The sequence below is a fragment of the Pipistrellus hanaki genome (genome assembly GCF_964339955.1).
Source record: "Pipistrellus hanaki genome assembly, chromosome: 13".
Classification (NCBI taxonomy): domain Eukaryota; kingdom Metazoa; phylum Chordata; class Mammalia; order Chiroptera; family Vespertilionidae; genus Pipistrellus; species Pipistrellus hanaki.
This window is the reverse complement of record NC_140515.1, coordinates 19,967,463-19,983,086: the sequence shown is the minus strand read 5'-3', so window position 1 is coordinate 19,983,086 and position 15,624 is coordinate 19,967,463. Positions and strand designations below refer to the sequence as shown.

Genomic DNA, 15,624 nt, shown 5'->3' with positions numbered 1-15,624 from the left:
ATTTAAATTAAGCTTTCTGCACTATCCAATATGGCAGCCACTAGCCACATGTTATTAAATATCTGCCTAGTTAATAAGAACAGTAGCAGCAGCATAAAATGTAGACTGTTACCAAAAAGGTACTAAATATAAAGAAACGTATTTCATGCTTATGTACTAGCAGTGTAAAAATCTTAAAAATATAGATAAAAAAAGTATTTTAAAATAGTTGCAATATTGAAACACATTAAGACAAAGGCCTCCCATTTCTTCTTATGTCAACTAAAGCAAAGAAAACTAGGGGGAAAAAGGGAGGGGGGGGCGCAAACATATTACTGGATTCCCAGGGTAGAAAAAAACATATGTATGCATCTAAGAAAAACAGTAATGGCATCTAAGAAATTTTATTTTAAAGTTAAGAAGATTCCCCTCATTAAGTAACACTCCTCAAACCCCCAATATTTTATACTTTTCCAATTATAAAATTAAAGAAATATAAAAGGACAAGTGGTCCAATTAGTAGGCTAAAAGCTGAGAATACTTTCTCACATTTGTCTACGCTACACAATTCAGAAATCCAATGTGCTAGGGTAGGAGTTGGCAAATAACTGTATTTTCTGTGAAGGACCGGGCAGTAAATATTTTGTTCTTTGTGGGCCATAAAATCTGTCCCAACTCTGCCAGAATAGTGTGAAAGCAGCTATGTATACACATAAATGAACAGGCACGGCTGTATTCCAGTACTTTCTTTACAAAAACAGAAAACAGGCTGGATTGGCTTTCATTTTGTAATCTGCAGACCCCTATCCTAGAAGCAAGGACAGAGCTACTTTACTATATTTTTGGTTATTTTTATATTATATGAGCAAACTGATATTTTACCTTCATATAGATGGCAATTTTCAGCTAAATTACTGGTTTTGGCGAACTTTCTCATATTTTCAGGCAGATCCTCAAGCTTCCTCTTCAAGAAAGTTTTGCTTCTCATATCTTCTGTGTCTGAGTCCCCACCCACATTTTTTTTCCTAGATTGAATCAAATTAATCAATTCTTTGACTCTATCCTTATCATAATCCAAAGAGTGAGATGACTTCTGCTTTCCAGGTTTAATAGTCTCACCCCTTGAGTTATTTCGTTTCCCAAATTTCTTTTTTGTGCCATTCATTTCTTCGTGGCCTTCATAATCTGAAAGTTGACCAAACTGTTGAAGTTTTCTATTGTCTTCAAATAGCTCTTTTAACTGACAAATAGGTAACTGATACATTTCAGGCCGAAAAATATAGGTGCGCAAACAATCATCAATATGGGATTTATTTCTTGGAGCTGGGTATAAGAATTTTTTATCATCTAATCGTGAATCATATGGAAACATAGTAAACTCTCGTTTACCTGAACCAAAACCTCGCTTAAAAAATTCACATACATACTTTTCAACGACAGAATGGAAATTTATACTATTTATATTTTTGAATTCCTTTCGACACCGAATCAAAGCAAATTGTAAAAACTGAGTTATTTTTAATATATCTTGCATGCTCTCGTGTCTTTCCGGTGGTGCTACATTGGTTGAACCTTTTTGTGCTGTAAACAAAAAGAGTACGCCATGTTAGCAATGAAGAAACTAATCAAATACAGATCTATATATTGCCAAAGAAATGTTAACATTCATACATTAATGGTGAACCAAACTCGTATGTACCTTAATACATATATGTAACATAGAAATATACAAATCACATGTTTCTAAGTCTAGGGGTCTAAAACAAGCCGATAAGAAACTAAAACAAAGAAAATTATAGAACATATTATATTTTTAAAGGGAAAAGTACCCACTCATTGAAGATCTCATTTCCTTTTGTAATTAGGCCTTCCAACTTGGGGCAAGCAAAATATCAGGAGAAATAAAGAAGCAGGGCAAGATATGAGGCTCCTCATAAGATAGTCCTAACCAGGATAGCAATGGCATTCTTTCCTGTTGTAACACCTTCGTAAGAACTCTATCCCTATAAGGAGATATGCAGGCACAGAGTGCTACAACTGAGAATCTCATTCTTAATCTAACAGTGAAAGCCATTAGTGGGAACTTTATCTTAAAATAGCACTAAAGTTAGTTCTTAGGAATGGTGAAAAGCAGATTTTGTCTGATATCAGTGTGAAAAATTCTAATTAATTTTGAATGGCCTAATATTTAGGCCAGCACATGATGCTTTTACAATTGCTAAAATGTGAATGCAAAAATGAACTAAGATTTTTAAAAAATCATATTTTATAAAACCCCCAAAAGCTATTGTGTTATAACAATTATAATTAACATTTAGTGGGGGGAGGGAAACTATTAAAACCCAAATAATTTTTCATAGTAAAAAAATAAATCAAGTCATATAATTTGTACTTTACATTGCAAATATCTCTTACTACCCCAGTATTTCCTAAAACATGATATAAGAAAAACAAACTCCTTAGAGAGTTATCTGGAAATTTTCAATATACGTATCTATAAGACTGGATTAAGATAGTCAAAGAACTTACAAGTAACTATGCCTCTAGATTCTTGAAACAGAAACAAAGCATGTAGGATTCGAGATCTGGCAGTTTGATGTTCTAAAAAAACAAAAGTCAAATTAATTGGCAATGTGTTTTACCTAAAAACTTAAAAAAGAATTATAAAAATTAAAGACATTACCTACCATATGGAGAAACCATTTGAAAAGGAGAGAGAAGAAAAAGGTATCCTCGGTCACCCAAAGGTTTAACAAGAACCTGCATTTTTAGAAGAGGGAAAAAATTTAATCTGCTTTATTATTACTATCCATAAGGCAGATACAGAAGTTTCTGCTAATTAGTTCTTGATCATCTTTAACCCTTTTCACTCCGAACCATTCTGGACATTGGCTACCAGCTACTCGAAGCTACTTTGCGGCGGAAACGTGCGTTGAAATAACTCAATTCCCCGTAATCACTAATAAACTGCAATGTCCCCTGAGAGGGGACATCCGAGTGATATGCTAGAATTCCGATGTCCCCTGAGAGGGGACAGCGGAGTGCAAAGTGTTAGAAAACATATTGCCCCTTCATTGTTAAAAACTCTTCTCCAACTCTGCTAATTCACAGAATTCTAATAAAATATTGTTTAGTTTTCGTAACTTAAATGAGAAAATTCCTCTAATTTACTGTGAAACCAACTTGTTGATTTTCCCTTGACACTAAAATATAAGTGTCAAACTAAACCCTTCAAAAGCAATTCAAAAGACATGCTGATTGCAAAGGCAGTGTGCTGGATGTTGGAAATATAAAACAAGTATAACGCAAATGCTGCCTTTAAGAGTTCAGGCTAATCACAAATGAAATGTGTTGCTAATTCTTCAGATATTTAATGAAAATCTTTCACACATAAGGCAAATTGCCTTGCCAGAAATTACTTTAAAGACAATACAAGATCACGAGTAGTTTATAATTGGGTGGACAGAGATACACAGAAAATATCAATAATTAGATTAAGACAGACAAATTCTTAATAAGATTTACAAAACAACATGAAGGAAAAAATACAGTTCATTTATGATCAGAAAAGAAACAAAGAGTACTTGGAGGTGAATTTTGAAGGATGGGTACAGTGCCAAGAACCTGAGATTGGGGGATGGACATTTCAACAGAGGCAACATCTGAACAAAGGCAGAGTTATAATATGATAGACATCAGAATACTTATGCCTGGCAAATGGGTAAGGGCAGATTAGGACAAATGTCCAAGACAAGCATACAAAGAAAGATCCTAGGATAAATTATAAAAAGACAAGAATGCCAAGTTAGCCAGGAATGCACTGGAGAGTATACCCTTTTGAAGTGGAATGATTCCCTTGAAAGAAAACTTGTGCCACAAATTCCTATTAAATAATTCCAACAAACAAAATTTGTGTACGAACCCATAATTTTAAGGCTGAAAACTATGCTACCAATTTACATTTAATAAAACATTGTTTGGCCGAGACCGGTTTGGCTCAATGGATAGAGCGTCGGCTTGGGGACTGAAGGGTCCCGGGTTCGATTCCGGTCAAGGGCATGTACCTTGGTTGCGGGCATATCCCCAGTAGGGGGTGTGCAAGAGGCAGCTGATCGATGACTCTCTCTCATCGATGTTTCTAACTCTCTATCTCTCTCCCTTCCTCTCTGTACAAAATCAATAAAATATATTAAAAAATAATAATAAATAAATAAATAAATAAAACATTGTTTGAACACTCAAAAGGTGGACAGTGTACATAAATATTTTGTTTCAGACTCAAACACTTTTATCTAAAAGTTTTATATATCATATCCTTTATAACATTTTGTCCAACTCCTGGTTGTCAAAACAGTAAGTTGTAAAACACAAATAAAATTTTCATGTTGTGTGTGGTCACAAATTATTTTAATTTTTCACCCACTCCAAATACCAGGCTTTTAAAATTCCTGTGGCTTAGTGAGTGGTCTTTATAAAGACCACTGTCCTCAATTCTAAGGGAATTAACACCCTAAAAACACCCAGACAGGCTTTAGCAGTAATAACTGTGACTTTAGCTCAAAGAAAGTTTAAGCTCTCTAGAAAAGGAAATACACAGCCAGCCAGCATGGCTCAGTGGTTGAGCATCAACTTATGAACCAGGAAGTCATAATTCCCGGTCAAGGGCACATGCCTGGGTTGCAGGCTCAATCTCCAGTAGGGGTGTGTAGGAGGAGAAGATCAATGATTCTCATCATCAATGTTCCTATCTTTCTCTCCCTCTCCTTTCTTCTCTGAAATCAATAAAAATATTTTTTTTAAATGAAAGAAAAGGAAAATCATACCTATAAACTCTATGCCCCTACTGCCTCTATTTGTTACATCTTACTGTTTCTTTCAGAAAAGAGTATTAGCCCAGTGTGTGCATTTTTATTATTTGACTAGAGGCCCAGTGCATGAAATTCAGGTAGTGTATTCTTATGGAATGCCCATTCTCTCTAAGATCTAGGATATTACTTCACTTCTTGATTCTGGAAAGACCCAGTCTTCCACAAACCTCGCACAGATTAAGAACAAAATGCCAGCATCCTTCTTATCCTTCCAAAGATTTTCATTATTAGGAACTGAAGAGAAAATATGATTTTCTGATAAACTGCTCACAGTCCAGATTCTCAACACTCATTCTCTGAAATGTAAAAGCTATCTGATTTGGATAACTCACCAGATCCAAACTAAATATCTACACTTTCACTTTTACTTTCTGAACTCAGTAACTGAACAGATTTTGATCATGAGGAACACTTCTATTATAGCCAGGCTTTCAGAGGGAAACAAGAAATCCTCCCAAATAGAGCTCTGCCTCCCCACACTCCCCAACCAGCCACAGCTGCATGCAGTTGAATGACCCAGAGAAGAGCCAGGCCCCAGTAGCTATGTGGATGAGGTCACACTGAGAATAAGCCTCTGTGCTCTGAACTGCTATCTGGAGAGACCCACATGGCCTAACACTGAATAAGACCACCAGACAGAGAGGAAGTCAGGCCTTCCATCCAAACTGAATCCCAAAGGCCCCCTGAGTGAGCCCAGACCCGCAGTGACACAGATCCTGCCTCAGGAAAGAGAGAACTACATAACTAGACATCCAGAGAAAAGAGACCATGGGGAAACAAATAAACAGCCTGCATATGAAAGAAAAGCAGACATCACCAGAAAAGGAAGTAAACAAAATAGAAGCAAGCAACCTATTAGAGAAAGAATTCAGAGAAATGGTCATAAGGTGGCTGAAAAGAATGAAAGACAAATTCGACAATATGAGTAGAAACAAGAAGAAATTAAAAATGGCATTGCTGCTGTAAAGAACTCAATAGAAAGCATCAAGAGTACACTAGAAGAAGCAGAGGACCGCATCAGTGAACTAGAAAACAAGATAGGAAAAAATACCCATGTAGAGCAGTTTCTAAAAAAAAAAAATTAATTAAAAAGCAAGAGGAGAGCCTAAGGCAGGGGTCTTCAAAATACGGCCCGCGGGCCACATGCGGCCCGCAGAGGAGTCTGATCCTGCCCGCCAGGTTTTTTGGGCAGTGAGCGCAGCCGAGGGGTTACAGTAGGAATTAGTAGTTCATATAGTCCGGCCCTCCAGCTCTCTGAGGGACCGTGATGTGGCCCCCACTTTAAAAAGTTTGAGGACCCCTGGCCTAAGGGAACTTTGGGATAACACGAAACAAAACAACATCCGTAAAATAGGAGTTCCAGAAGGAGAGGAAATTGAGCAAGGAATAGAAAACCTGTTTGAAGGAATAATGACAGAAAAACTTCCCTGATATAGAGAAGGAAAAAACCCACATAAATCCAAGAAGCTCACAGAGTCCCAAGCAAAATGAACCCCAAAAGACTGACACCAAAGCACATTACAATTAAATTGGCAAACAACAACAAAGTAAGAATCTTAAAAGTAGCCAGAGACAGAAAATTATATACAAAGGAACCTCCATCAGACTAGCAACTAATTTCTTAACAGAAACTCATCAGACCAGAAGGGAATGGGATGAAATATACAATGTCATGCAAAGAAAGGGTCTGATTCCAAGAATACTGTATCCAAAAAGGTTATCAATCAAAATTGAAGGTGAAATCAGGAGCTTCAGACAAAAAAAGGACTAAGGGAATTTATTACCACCAAACCAGCAATGCAAGAAATGCTAAAGGGTCTGCTGTAAAAAAATAAATAAATAAAAGGAAGTGAAGAAGGAACACAGGGGTAAAGAATAAAAATGGCGACAAATAAGTACCTATCAATAATAACTTTAAATGTAAATGGATAAATTACCCCAATCAAAAGACACAGGGTAATGGATTGGATAAGAAAACAAGATCCATATATCTGCCGTTTATAAGAAATCCACCTCAGAAAAAAAGATGCACACAGACTGAGGGTGAAGGGATGGAAAAAGGCTTTCCAGGCAAATAGAAATAAAAAGAAAACCTGGGGCAGCAATACTTATATCTGACAAATTAGATCTTAAAGTGAAGGACATAACAAGAGATAAAAAAGGCACTTCATAACACTATAGGGAGCAATGGAACAAGAAGAAATAACTCTGGTAAACATATTACGCACCCAATACAGGAGCACCCAAATAAAAAAAATAAAAACCTCCTGGAGGAAATCAAGGGAGAGATTGACATCAATACAATCATAGTAAGAGAATTTAATATCCTACTATCACCATTGGACAAATCCTCTAAACAAAAAATCAGCAAAGAAACCCCAATCCTAAGTGACTCACTAGACCAGATGGAATTAATTGACATCTTCAGAACATTTCACCCCAAAGCCACAGAGCATACATTTTTCTCAAGTGCACATGGGTCATTTTCAAAGACAGACCATATGTTGGAACACAGGCAGTCTCTTCAAATCCAAGAACAAAGAAATCATATCAAGTATCTTCTCAGACCACAGTGGCATAAAACTGGAAATCAACTACAATAAACACAATCCAAAGAAATCAAACACATGGAGACTAAACAGCATGCTATTAAACAATGACTGGGTTACCAGAGAGATCAAGGAAGAAATAAAAAACACCATGGCAACAAATGACAATGAAAACACAACAATACAAAATCTATGGGATAAGCAGTCTTAAGAGGGAAGTTCACAGCTCTACAAGCCTACCTCAAAAAAAGAAACAATGGTAATAAATTACCTAACCCTACAACTCAAAGAGTTAGAAAAAGAGCAACAAGAAAAGCCCAGGGTAAGCAGAAGGAAGGAAATAATAAAGATCAGAGTGGAGATAAATGACATAGAGACCAAAGGTACAATACAAAAGATCAACAAAACCAAGAGCTGGTTCTTTGAAAGGATAAGCAAGATTGATGAACCTCTACCCAGGCTCACCAAGAAGCAAAGAGAGAGGACCCAAATAAACAAAATCAGAAATGAAAGAGGTGAAATAACAATAGATCCTACTGAAATACAAAGGATTATTACAAAATACTACAAACAACTCTATTCCAACAAACTGGACAACCTGGAGGAAATGGACAGATTCCTAGAAAAGCACAACCTTCCAAAACTCAATCAGGAAGAATCTAAACAGCTCAATAGGCCATAACTATGGAAGAAATTGAAGCCGTTATCAAAAGCTCCCGGCAAACAAAAGCTCGGGGCCAGATGGCTTCACAGGAGAGTTTTACCAAACATTCAAGGAAGAACTAAAACCTATCCTCCTCAGACTATTCAAAAAAAATTAAAAGGAAGGAACACTTCCAAGCTCCTATGAGGGCAGTATCACAGGACGCGGGACAAACTGTTAAAAACCGGGACTGTCCTGCCAAAAGCAGGATGTCTGGTCACCTTACCCTAATACCAAAACCAGATAAAGACAACACAATGAAGGAGAATTACAGGCCAATATCCTCAACAAAATTCTAGCAAACCAGCTCCAGCAGTACATCAGAAAGATCATACACCAAGTAGGATTTATCCCAGAAATGCAAGGATGGTACAATATCAGCAAATCAATAAACATGATACATTACATAAACAAATTGAGAGATAAAAATCACAGTCATATCAATTGATGCAGAAAAAGCATATGACAAAACCCAATACCCTTTCTTGATAAAAAACTATCAACAAAGTGGAAATAGAAGGATCATTACCTCAACATAGTAAAAGCTATAATGATAAACCCACAGTTAACATCATACTCAATGAGCAAAAACTAAAACCATTTCCCCAAAGAACAGGAACAAGACAGGGATGCCCACTCTCACCACACCTGTTTGACATAGTACTGGAAGTGTTAGCCACTGCAATTAGACAAGAAAAAGAAATAAAAGGCATCCAAATTGGAAAAAATAAGCTGTCCTTATTTGCAGATGACATGATACTGTACATAAAAACCCCGAAAGACTCCATCAAAAAACTCTAACAGAATTAAAAAATGAATTCAGTAATGTAGCAGGATACAAAATTAACGCCAAGAAATCTATGACATTTCTATACACCAATAGTGAATTTACAGAGACAAAAAAGCAATCCCATTTACCATTGCACCAAAAAATTAAGATACCAAGGAATAAACTTAACTAAGGAGGTAAAAGATTTATACGTGGAAAACTACAAGACACTGAAAAAAAAAAGAGATAGAGAAAGATATAAACAAATGGAAGAATATACCATGTTATATTATACCATGGGTTAGTAGAATCAACATAATTAAAATGTCTATAGTACCCAAAGCAATCTATAGATTCAATGCACTCCCCATTAAAATACCAACAGCATATTTCACAGACCTAGAAAGAACTCTCCAAAAACTCATATGGAATAAAAAAAGACCCCGAATAGCCACAACAATTCTGAGAAAGAATAATAAAGTAAGAGGGATCTCAATACCAGATTTCAAGCTGTATTACAAAGCCACTGTTCTCAAAACAGCCTGGTACTGGCACAAGAACAGACATTTAGACCAATGGAATAGAATAGAGAATTCAGATATCAACCCAAACTACTCTGCTCAATTAATATTTGGCAAAAGAGACATGAACATACAATGGAGCCAAGACAGTCTCTTCAAGAAATGGTGTTGTGAAATTGGACAGATATATGAAAAATAATGAAACTAGATCACCAACTTACACATTATACAAAAATAAACTCAAAATGGATCAAGGACTTAAACATAAGATGGGAAACCATAAAAATACTAGAGGAATCTACAGGCAGCAAAATCTCAGACATATGCCGAAAGAACTTCTTCACTGATACTGCTTCTAGGGCAATGGAAACTAAAGAGAAAATAAACAAATTGGACTACATCAAAATAAAAAGCTTTTTCACAGCAAAAGAAACCATCAACAAAACAATAAGAAAGTCCACTGTATGAAAGAACATATTTGATAAAGGTTTATTCTCCAACATCTACAGGCAGCTTATAGAACTTAATAAAAGATAAATGATCCAATAAAAAAAATGGGCAATGGACCTAAATAGAATCTTTTCAAAAGAAGACTGAAGGAAGGCCAAGAGATACATGAAAATATGCTCAAGGTCACTAAATAGATGCAAATCAAGATGACAATGCAGTACCATCTCACACCTGTCAGAATGGCTATCAACAACATATGACAAGTGTTGGAGAGGATGTGGAGAAAAAGGAACCGTCATACACTGTTGGTCAGAATACAGACTGGTGCAGCCACTGTGGAAAACAGTATGGAGTTTCCTCAAAAAACTGAAAATGGAACTCCCATTTGACCCACCAATCCCACTTCTAGGAATATATTTCAAGAAACTAGAAACACCAACCAGAAAGGGTATATGCACCCCTGTGTTCATAGCAGCACAATTCACCATGGCTAATATTTGGAAACAGTCAAAATGCCCATCAGCAGATGAGTGGATTAGAAAACTATGGTACATCTACACAATGGAATACTATACTGCTATAAAAAAGAAGGAATTCTTACCATTTGCCGCAGCATGGATGGAACTGGGGAGCATTATGCTAAGTGAAATAAGCCAGGCAATGAAAGAAAAATACATGATCTCACTCATTTGTGGATAAAAAACATTATAAACTGATGAACAAAAAGATAGATAAAGAGGCAGTAAAGCATCAAACAGACTGTAAATTATAGCGGGAAGGTTAGGGAGAGGTGGGGGAGATAAGAGGTCAACCGAAGGACTTATATGCATGCATATAAGAATAACCAAAGGATGCAAAACATTGGGGGTGAGGACATGTATGGGAGTGGGTGGTGGTGGGGGCAATGGTAATATAGCAGGATACCAAATTTTTTATTAAGGTATTGTATGTACACACATAATACCTTAATAAAAAATAAAATAATAAATTTAAAAAATAAAAAATAAATCCTCCTATATGATAAAAGGCTAATAAGCAAATTGCCCGAACGGCAGAATGACCAGTCACTATGATGTGCACTGACCACCAGGGGGCACATACTCAATCCAGGAGCTGCCCCTTGGTGGTTAGTGCACTCCCTCAGCCAGAAGCCAGGCTCACGGCTGGTGAGCGCAGCGGTGTTGGTGGGAGCCTCTCCCATCTCCATGGCAATCGGACATGCCTTGAGGGCTCCCACATTTCGAGAGGGTGCGGGCCAGGCTGAGAGATGCTCCCCCCAGCCCCCCTCTGAGTGCACAAATTTTGTGCACTAAGCCTCTAGTATAAATATAAATATATATTCACATGTATTGAATGTGCGTGCATTTGTGTGTATGTATGTGTATGTTATAAGATGCCTGGCCTAAAGGTTTCTAACCAGTTGTTCAAAGAGTTATTGCTGAGTGTCCACCAATTCATAAGTTTACAAATTCTACCTATAAATTTGTATATAGCTTGATGCTCCCATCTATAAACAATGGATTGGTTAAGCAAATCTATATGTATACAATGAAAAACCTATGTAGACAATTAAAATAAAGTTGTGGGTTCTGAAAATCAGTGATACAAATCTCCATTTGAATACCTGGAAACTGAGCCTCAAAACGTAAGGAGTAAAAATAAGTAAACTGCTAAATAACCTGTATGAAATGGCATACCTGCACACACAAAAAAAATAACACACAAAAAAAAACACCTTCTTTCTACTGGAACATGATTAGCATTTAAACATGAATTCACCTTTATCTCATGTTAACAGAATCCTTGGGATAGCCACTACTCTTCTCTGCAATCACCTCATCTCCTTCAACTAAACTGTACATATTAGCATCACTCCTGAACCCATCACAATCTGATGCCTGACGTAATTTCTCTACCTAAATTCAATATATTCAACTAGAGGTCCAATGCACAAAACTCGTGCATGGGGGGTGTGCCCCTCAGCCCAGCCTGCACCCTCTCCAATCTGGGACCCCTCAAGAGATGTCCTACTGCGATGGGGCCTAAAAGGACAGTTGGACATCCCTCTCACAATCAAGGACGGCTGGCTCCCAACTGCTTGCCTGCCTGCCAGCCTAATCACAACTAACCACTCCCCTGCCAGCCTGATCGCCCCTAACTGCCCTCCCCTACAGGCCTGGCAACCCCTAACTGCCCTCCCTTGCATGCCTGGTCCCTTCCAACTGCCCTCTCCTGCTGGCCATCTTGTGTCCACATGGGAGCAGCCATCTTGTGTGTTGGAGTGACAGTCAATTTGCATAATACTCTCTTATTAGGTAGGATACCCACTGACCTGTAGTGGGGTGTGGGGCAAAGGTAAGATATGTTATCTTACATAATACCTTAATAAAAAAAATAATAAAAAGAAATCCTTCTATATAAAATAAAAGGCTAATATGCAAAATCTCTTAAACCAGTCTCATCATTCTTACCTTTCTCATCCAAACATACATCATCTCTCTCTCCCTCCTTCATTGTCTACATAATAACCAAGGTAAGCACAAAACAAAGATTTGATCATGCTGCATACGTAATCAAAACCTCATCCAACTCCCTTTAAAAACCATTGCTCTTAGGATCAAGTCCAAACTTCCAAATATTTGAACACTGCCTGCATGATGCTGTAGGATATAGATTCCTACACCCTTTTCCAGCCTCATGTTCTACCACTTTCTCTGAACTACAACAATGTTCTTTCATTTCTTCAACCTCACAAAGCACCTTTTTTAAAAAATCTTTAAATATGGCAATGTCTCTACTGGAACCACACCTATTTGAGTAATTTCATTTATCGCTGTGTGGTCTAGGACAGTGGTTGGTAAACTGTGGCTCTTGAGCTACATGCGGCTCCTGAGCTGCAGTTTGCCACTCCGTTAACTAATGAGTTTACTGACCACTGGTCTATGAGAACAGAGTCTCTTTCCCTCAGTTTTTACTGAACTTACATAAATACATGACATTCAAAAAGTGTTGTTGTTTTTTTTTAATATCACAGTCACAACTACAAAATACCACGAAGACACTTCATGGGAAGACTGCTCTGTAGAAGGTCTAAGTATCACGGCTATAAAGGAGAGTATCAAAGGCCATAGTAAAATGCTGTTAATTAAATAGTAGCAACAAAAACAGAGACCTTGTGGTACTTTCTGAGATAAAAATGAAATAAACTGAAATATTAATATGATCACTTATTAACAATTTGTAAGGAAGAAAGAACATTTTAAATTTTACTCACAAGTTTTTCTTTCTCTAGTTTTTGCAGTAAACTCTCCATGTTACTTCCAATTCTTGTCTTTTCTATGACTTCATAAAGACTGCAATACATTCCATTCTTCAAAACTGACATAAGAAAAAATACATAGTAAATATTCAGATTCAAATCTGCTTCTTATATTTCAGTAAAATTAAATTACTTCACCTTCATTTGAACCGAAGTATGCTTCCCTGTAAAACAGTGCTGGAGGAATTTTCTGTTTCAGATGATCAATACTCATAACTGTTTCAACATCTAGCTTCTCAGGACTAAAAGAAAATTGAAGAAGCATATTTCCTTACATGTATTTTTAACTCCAGCAATGGTATCTCTCTTTTACACACACACACACACACACACACACACACACACACACACACACGTTGCTGGAAAACAAAGAGCATATTTATTAATACTGTACTTTAAAGATGATTTGATATGGAAAGTCCAGATGTACAGGTAAATAGATACACAGTATGGCAATATTACCAACCTTCCAAATTTAAGACAAAAGCGAATTCTACATGCCAATCTTATCTAATAAAAGAGTAATATGCAAATTGATTATACCTCAGCTATACCCATCAGCCATGCCCACCACCCAATCAGGAGCCAGTATGCAAATTAACCCAACCAAGATGGCTAGACCATGGAAAGAGCAGGAGGCTTGGGTTGCCCCCGGTGATGGAGGAACTCAAGCTTTCTACCTGCCCTGGCACCTCCACTCAAGGCTACAAAGTTTCAATTATAGAAGATAAATAAATCCCAACAAAAATGGCTGTGGCCACAGAGTGAGCAGGAGGCTTCTCTCTGCTCAAAGGTACAAAGTTTCAATTATAGAAGATAAATAAATCCCAGATACCAGGGCCTCTGCTTGGGTCTCCGGGGGGCAGGGCCGGCCTGCAAACCACCACAGGTCCCTTGCCCAGGCCACCCCATGCCCAAAGGGAACTCCCACCCTGATAAGGGATACCCTTCAGGGCAAACTAGCTGCCCCCCCCCCCCCCCCCCCCCGTGCACCAGGCCTCTATCCTTTCTAAATCCTACATAATAAAAGGATGATATGCAAATTGACTGTCACTCCAACACACAAATGGCTGCCCCCATGTGGACATAAGGTGGCCAGCAAGGAAGGGCAACTGGGAGGGACCAGATCTAAAAGGGAGGACAGTTGTGGGCGATCAGACCAGCAGGGAGGGCAGTTGGGGGTGATCAAGCCTGCAGGGGAGAGCATTTAAGGGTGACCAGGAGACAGAGGAGGGAAGTTGGGAGTGAACAGCTTGCAGGGAAGGGCAGTTTGGGGGGACCCAGGCCTGCAGTGGAGAGCAATTGGGGGGGGGACCAGGCCTGCAGTGGAGGGCAGCTATATGCAAACTGGCTGGCAGGGGAGTGGTTAGGGTGTGATCAGGCTGGCAGGCAGAAGTAGTTAGGGGGCAATCAGGAAGGCAGGCAGGCAAGCAGTTGGGAGCCAGCAATCCTGGATTGTGAGAGGGATGTTCGACTGCCCATTTAGGTCTGATCCAGGTGTTCAAACAGCCATATGGAAAATACATCTAATTAAGATAAAAATTTTTGTATTGATTTTAGAAAGAAAAAAGAGGAGAGAGGGAGAAAGACACAGAGGGGGAGTAGGAAGAGAGAAGTTAAAGAAACATCGATATTAGAGAGAAACATCAATTGATTAGGTTGCCTCCTGACCGCACCCTTACCAGGGATTCAAACTTGCCACTTTTCAGTGTCTGAGACAATACTCTAACCAACTGAGCCAAAGCAGCCAGGGATAGGATAAAACTTTTAAAAATCACTTTAACGATTTAAATTCATTAGGAAAAAGTTTTAAGCCATGAATGTGTATGACTTTTTAGCCTATCTTCACACCAAGAAAAAAACCAGAGGACTTATTGTACCAATTAAGTTTCTAAAGATATCAAATCAATCTTTTTAAAAAAACAAACCAATACTGATATCTAAGTTCTTATGGATCAAAGTACCAAAGTAAAATTTAAAATATATTTTATTGATTTTTTACAGAGAGGAAGGGAGAGAGAGAGAGAGTTAGAGACATCAATGAGAGAGAAACATCGATTCAGTGCCTCCTGCACACTCCCCACCGGGGATGTGCCTGCAACTGAGGCACATGCCCCTGACCGGAACTGAACCTTTGACCCCTCTGTCCGAAAAGCTGACATTCTATCCACAGAGCCAAACTGGTCAGAGCCCAAAATAAAATTTAAATATAAATAAGAAAAGCAAGTAGAGAAATTGCTATTTTTTCAATATTGCATACTTACAGTTTGATAGGCAAAAAAGCACGAGTGGCTGACCTCAGAGAAATATAGCACAAAAGCTTTCCTTTATTTAAAAGCTGTCCCTTCCACAAGGTATAATGAAATTTATCTTTAAAAAAAAAAAAAAAAAGGGTGGGGTAAAGACACAATTCTTGGCAACCCAGAAGCAAATATATGTTTACTAGAAAAAAGGGGAAAAACATCT

The 15,624-nt window shown here is 37.9% G+C and overlaps 1 protein-coding gene across 7 annotated transcripts in view; it reads right to left on the bottom strand.

Annotated features, from left to right (window-relative positions):
• The window catches only part of TASOR (transcription activation suppressor), a gene marked incomplete at its 5' end in the record, with an annotated part of 55,533 nt that overhangs the window by 20,089 nt on the left and 19,820 nt on the right, over positions 1-15,624 (bottom strand). For all 7 annotated transcript variants that reach the window (XM_084903094.1, XM_084903090.1, XM_084903096.1 and 4 more), the window contains 6 exons: positions 862-1,560; positions 2,509-2,580; positions 2,667-2,739; positions 13,114-13,217; positions 13,297-13,400; positions 15,423-15,528. In XM_084903094.1, the coding sequence (XP_084759220.1) occupies positions 862-1,560; positions 2,509-2,580; positions 2,667-2,739; positions 13,114-13,217; positions 13,297-13,400; positions 15,423-15,528 (1,158 nt within the window). The remainder of the gene's footprint in view (positions 1-861; positions 1,561-2,508; positions 2,581-2,666; positions 2,740-13,113; positions 13,218-13,296; positions 13,401-15,422; positions 15,529-15,624) is intronic.